The sequence below is a fragment of the Engraulis encrasicolus genome, chromosome 23, assembly GCF_034702125.1.
Source record: "Engraulis encrasicolus isolate BLACKSEA-1 chromosome 23, IST_EnEncr_1.0, whole genome shotgun sequence".
Taxonomy (NCBI): domain Eukaryota; kingdom Metazoa; phylum Chordata; class Actinopteri; order Clupeiformes; family Engraulidae; genus Engraulis; species Engraulis encrasicolus.
In genome coordinates, this window is record NC_085879.1 from 7,110,849 (window position 1) to 7,117,387 (window position 6,539).

Consider the following 6,539-nt stretch of genomic DNA (forward strand, 5'->3'; position numbering starts at 1 on the left):
GTTTTCCAATTCCTCATTTTCATTCTCTCCTGCGTGTACAGTAGGCCTATACATTAGCCTACGTGTTATTTTTCTTCCCTTTTTCTTCAAGCCAATTGCATCCAATCCTTCCTCTTTCCTTTTCTTTCATTTTCCTCTCCTTTTATCATTTTCTCTGTTCCTCAATCGTCTGCTCTCTCCTCTTCCACCCTGTGTTACTCCTCCATGCTCTGCAGCTTTCTTCAGGTCACCTGACTGGTAATCATGACCAAAATTCCTCCTTAGTGTGCATTTTTTCTTTCCCTAATTGTGTCTCCACACCATCAGGCCAGGCCAGAGTCATCAGAGCCAGGTCTACCATTGACTGTATACAGTCATTGAGGGCTACTTTCCACAGTGCCTTCTGGTCAGTAGCCTTTGTTGTCCATCATCCTCCAATGCCCCCCAATAAAAATCCAGCCCTGTTTTTTTTTTTTTTTTAATTATCCTTTTCCAAATTGTCCATAAAAATCTTCTTCTGTGTTTTTTGTTTGCTTTTTTGTGCAAGATGTTTTCCCATTCCTCATTTTCATTCTCTCCTGTGTGTACAGTATACAGTAAGTGTTATTTGTCTTCCCTTTTTCTTCAAGCCAATTGTACCCCATCTTTCCTCCCCATCCCATCCCCATGGTTTCTTTTTTTACTTTTACTGCAGGAGGATGGGCAATAGGAACAGCGCTGCTACAAAGCCCAGGCACACCATGGAGGCCATCAAAAGTTCATAGAGATCCATATCCAGATCCAGATCCTTATGGAGCTGCTTGTCCTCACTCTCTGGTTTCTCCTTCTTCGGCCGCTTTGCCAGAAGGGCTATTGCCTGAAGGGCTTTTGACATGTTGTTGTCCCGGATCTCCTGCAGTAGGCTCTTCCATGCCTGACCCATCCTTGGTTTGGCCTCTTCCTCGTAGAACCAGACATCGCGAGCGTTGACGTCCTGGAAAGCCACCTTCCTGTTCGCCTCCTCCTCCGGCCTCGGGGGAAGGGCACTCCACTCCTGGTTGGCCTCTGTCATCTTTCTGCGCTTCAGCATGGATTTGAAGTTCTCTTTGTGCTTTAGGTTCACTTTACGCACCTTGAGGAACCTCTGCAGGTCGGCCTCTCTATTTCTCCGGATCCTTTCCTCAATCCTCAGCCTCTCCTCCTCCGCTGACATCTCCCACACATCCTGGCTATCATCACCTCCACACACAAAGCATCTCAAAAGTGTGGCACGCCAGCCTCCTGATTTCCTCTCCTTTCTATTTCCCTTTCCGTGTTTCACCTTCTCTTTCTTGCCCTTCTTCCTATCAGGTTTGGACAGATGTGTGTGGACATCACCTGGCTCGACTGTACCTGTAGGACTCCTCGCTCCCATCTCATCACAGCCTTCAGTAGGTTGTTGCAGTGACTTGAGGTCTCCACTCAGGTCCATGTTAACAACTCACAATCATGTACTGGTATGTAGACAAATGTTATCTCTAAAGAGGGGGGCAGACATGAGACAAATAGATAGTGAACACGTTTAATGTTGGAGCAAGGAGGAGAATAACCCTACAGAAGAAGAGTATGGTCTCCAAGCTACAGCACAACAACTGTATTAGATCTTCCTAAATAATTCCACAGTGGCGTGCCTATTTTTTTCATTTTTATTTTTTATTATTCTATTTTCTTTCTTTTTTTCTTGCTTCAGAACTTTTTAAATATATATTAAGCCATGTTATCTGACAGATTTCAGTCCAAAGCAAATATCAAAACAATATATTTTATATATCAAAATATCTGATTAATTCATAATTCAGGTTTACTAGAATTTATGGCCTTTCTTAAAGGTCCAGTGAGTAAGCTTATTTTGTAGTAGTCTATTTCTAAAAATGTAGCTGCTCATTCACAAATTTACTACCACCACACATTTCTAAGTTTTTTATTATGGCTTGAAAATGTACACAGATATATGCACTATCTTTGGTTACAAAACCTAATCTGGTTTGTTCAGTAAGTATTGCCCTAATTTATTTTACTTGGTACATATTCATGAAAAGATCAATTTCTGTGAATAGGACGCATACATTTTAGAAATAAACTAATAATTGACTAATTAAAATTAAAATTATGTATTACAAGGTTCTAGCCATATAATGTCAATAATAATAACAATAGTAGCAACAATCAATAACAATCAATAATTATAATAATAATAGTGAATTGCTGCTTACCTTTCTTGACAGTAGCTTGCAGTAGAATGAGTGTTTTTCAGGTCAACAATGGAACTCCAGCAATGGAGTTTTGTTCCATTGTGACATCATGGGCACCTGGAGACAATCTGCTACATACATGTATATTAGAACCAATGGCTGCATTCGTTTATGACCCGGCTGTAAGATAACAAACAGTGGGAAATATTCAAGTAGACTCCATGGTGTTGTCATCGTAGATGTGTATAGAAGACACATCTATGGGTGTCATACCCTACCTGCATTTCTCAGAGGGGTTTTAGAATGCTGATGTATCAATAACTGCTATGTTATAATTATAATATATACTGCCATTCGCTCAGAAATTTCATCTGGAGTGAGATAGGGGCTCTCTAAATTGTTCAGGGGATACAAAGTGACAACTCATCATTAAACACAGCTCTCTTTTTTGTGGCTACACACTCTTTATCTTTAACTCAGGCACACACAAGCACGCACGCACACACAGTCGCACACGCACCCCACACCCACACATCCACACATCCATCACTAAACGTCTCCAAACCGGGCCGATTGTTGTAGAGTTTGAACGGTGTCTCTGCTGTTTATCAAAAGCCCTAGGGGGAGTAATATTTCCACAAATTTCCAAACTTACGGCAGATAAGCAAGCAAGCAATAATAAACAAATACATAAATAGAACTTAAGGAGTACAGTAAGTAGGACTTGTTGGGGCAAGCCCACTTAATAATATTAAGTAATATCAATATCAATATAACGCCTTCTAGCTGCCCAGCAGTAAGTCTCAGTTCCCCATGATCTTTCTAAACACCTCATCAGCCCTAGCCCTCTTCTTTTTGAAGCCCTATTTCATTACTGCTCATTCATGCTGTCTCAGACATAACTACTATTCAAACACACAGCGAGGTCCTACAGCATAAATGGTAGTCTCCAACATTAAATTAGCAGAGTGCATGTAAAAAATTGGAAATAATGTTGACCCTTTTGCTACCTGCTAGCTCTCCAGCACGGCTTGGCAGATTGAACATTTCAGAATTTTTTATTTTATTTTACCAAGATGGGTGTGCCAAGGGAGATCTTGACAAACCATGGAACTAGTTTCCGCTCTGGATAGCCACCAGTAAGGGCCATAACATACTATAAGACAGATGAATGGCATGGTATTGGCCTGACATTTCAACTAAAGTATACTCCAGCAATGCGCAAACTGCTTTTGCTTGGACTGGGACCATTGGTTTCTCTATCTACTTTTTGCAGAGTGGGAGATATCTTGTCTTGATGGAGTCTTTTAACTAGGGGTGGGCATAGATTAATTTTTTTAATCTAGATTAATCTCACTGTAATTTTGAAATTAATCTAGATTAATCTAGATTAATCTATATCAAAATGGCTCATTCAGAAATGGCGCGCTAGCGAAATAATGCCGAAAAAACCCTTGGGGTTTCTTAAGACAGATGGCGCATTAGAACAGAGCTCATCTTTTTTTTCCAAAATGCATCTCATCTTCAAAAAATGGTCATGTTGATACTTGGTGATGAAAAAAACTCACTGCAATATGTGCAAAGTGTGTCCAATATGTTAGGAAGCATTTACAGTTATAAGATAGGCCTACTGAAATTTCAAAATGAACGGCGCTATAAGTTGTAGAGGCAAATACAGATAAATCTATCAAACATTTAGGCTATTTAAACAAAATGACCTCAACAATTCAGCATTTCTAATGGAGAGAGAGAGAGAGAGAGAGAGAGAGAGAGAGAGAGAGAGAGAGAGAGAGAGAGAGAGAGAGAGAGAGAGAGAGAGAGAGAGAATCTGTCACTGACTGTTAAAAAGAGCAGCGGCTCCTTTAAGAGAGGGAGGAGCTCTGCGCACAGTAAACTCAGCAGCCCTCAGCAGAGGCAGGCTACTGGTTATCTAGAACCAACAGCACTGGTCCACGGCAATTTGGCCTAAACCTGACCGTTCTCAGAGTTAGAACGCCAGAGGAGTTACAACTCGAAATTAATTCAGTTTGTAAAAAAAAAAATCAAGCGCGACAAGCGCGAGATTTATTACCGTCTGACATGAGAATATCTCACGGAGTCGCAAATGCGCGAATGTAACACAAACATTCAGCGAGAGTAGATATTGGCAGTTTCAGTTTGACAATCTTCAAAATGCATATCGCACGGAATATTTTGCAATTATGGCACAGGCACGATTTCTGGAAGTTGTTTATGTGTTCCATGCAATGCGTGAGGAAATGTAGGCTATGTCGGGCTGGTAGGCTACTCACACACAATAATGTCTATATGCTTCGCCTCAAACAATAACATCTCTTTAGTCTACCACTTATGAAAAAGCACTCAAACAACACCACGGCAGAGGGATTAATGTTTTCAGCATGCAAACACTGTTCATATTTAGTAGGTCTGCTGAAGCAACAGGTGGAGAGGAGAAAGCGACTGGAGCGCAGTCTGAAAGCGTCTGTTAATGAAACGCTGGTGATGTGCATACCAAGACTCCAAACCCATATTTTGAGAATAGATTAACGTGCGATATTTTCTTTGTCGTGCGATAAGAGTCTCACATTATCGCAGCACGTTAACGCCGATAACGGCCCACCACTACTTTTAACCCATTTGGACACCCCTCACAGATGACTCCAGAGCAGTTTTCTTTTGCTTGGTTGTGTGAAACATGCAGTTGTACTTGTCCATGTCAATATGTTGTGAAATCCATATACTGTATTTTCTTGATGTTACCGTTCCTTTATTATATGCACATACAGGACACACACAAAACACACTCAAACAAAACACAAGGACCAGAAAGCACAAAGTAACACATGCTTGCATAAATAGGCCCCACTATTCCTCATTCTCATTTAGCTTGATTCTTTTAATCAGTATGGCTGCTTCAGAATCTGGCTGAACTTTAAATGAAGCCATTGTGGCAGGCGGCAGTGTATTTTTATTTTACGTGGCTGGTGTTTAGCATAAGCATATGCATATTCATACAGGCTGAAAGACGCACTGGCCTTCGTGGGACTACCAAGGGAGTAAGTCCATGTGCCTGTCCCCTCTCCCCCTCCACTTCTCCCTATCTGGATAGGGACAGGTGGTAGTGTCCAACCATCTCCCCCCTACCCACCCCATCTTGAAGCAAAAACGTCTGGCTGGAAAAAGAAACAAGGCACAAAAAACAAAGCAGGAAAAGAACTGTCACAAACAAACTGTATGTGTGTTTTTTAATTGTGTGTTTTGCATTAGTATTCATCTGTTTGTATTTTCAGTTGGCAGGAAGCCCTGGAGGTCAAATGCATATCAGTGACATTGGGTGATATTGAATGCATTCCAAGTGGGAGTTTGTAAAAGTGTGAAACAAGTGAAAGGAAGAAACACGAAAAGAACAAAATCAGGAAAAGAGAGAGCAGAGGAAAAACAAAGAAAAGAAAACAAATCTAAAAGCTCACAAGTCATCAACTGCCTGACGTGGTGAATGGCAGAGAAATTTAGGCTTTATTTATTAAGACACTGCCCCTGCCTGTCATGCAGGCAGAGACTTTAGCACCTCCGCACACACACACACACACACACACACACACACACACACACACACACACACACACACACACACACACACACACACACACACACACACACACACACACACACACACACACACACACACACACAGACACACACACAGGTGCGCGTGCACACGTGCACACTCACACAAGAACACACACACAGACACACACAGACACACACACAGACACACACACACACACACACACACACACACACACACACACACACACACACACACACACACACACACACACACACACACACACACACACACACAGTAGACCTGTATATATGTTTGCATTTATGTATTTATAAATATACATTTTGGACGTAGGCTATATTGACCATTAATGTCTAAGACAGAGAGAAACAAATTCAAAAGCCCACTGCAGATTCTAGAAAGAAGAAAGTTTGCCATTTGGAAAGACATTTCAGCAGTTCTCAGGCAGGCTGTGCAAAGATATTACGATGTTGCACGGTGTTGCGTGGAGAGGTTATGGGGAATGACCTTTCTAGTGAGGATGCATCCGAGCATCTAAGGAGGCATGTCACATTACAGCGGGAGACGAGGAGTGGTGTTGTGCCGTGGGGGGTGGGGGATTAATAAAGGCAAAGAATCCTTCCTGCTAGCTCAGGGTGATGAGGAAACGGTGAAACTGGGGGTAGTGGGTTGCTGGGACATGAGGAAGAGAGGGGTGGAGGGATATAAGGAGAGTGATAGTGAGGGTTAACAATATTTGAGGAGTAAGAATTTGTTCACAG

General features: G+C 41.8%; 1 protein-coding gene across 1 annotated transcript; it reads right to left on the minus strand.

The window, feature by feature from the left end:
• Positions 1-443: 443 nt before the first annotated feature.
• LOC134439865 (uncharacterized) lies at positions 444-2,313 on the minus strand. Its single transcript, XM_063189769.1, has 2 exons — positions 2,211-2,313; positions 444-1,473 (listed from the first exon to the last, which is right to left on the minus strand). Exon 2 carries the CDS (start codon positions 1,427-1,429, stop codon positions 665-667), a length of 765 nt encoding a protein of 254 aa, XP_063045839.1. The 5' UTR covers positions 1,430-1,473; positions 2,211-2,313; the 3' UTR covers positions 444-664.
• Between the last annotated feature and the right edge of the window lie 4,226 nt (positions 2,314-6,539).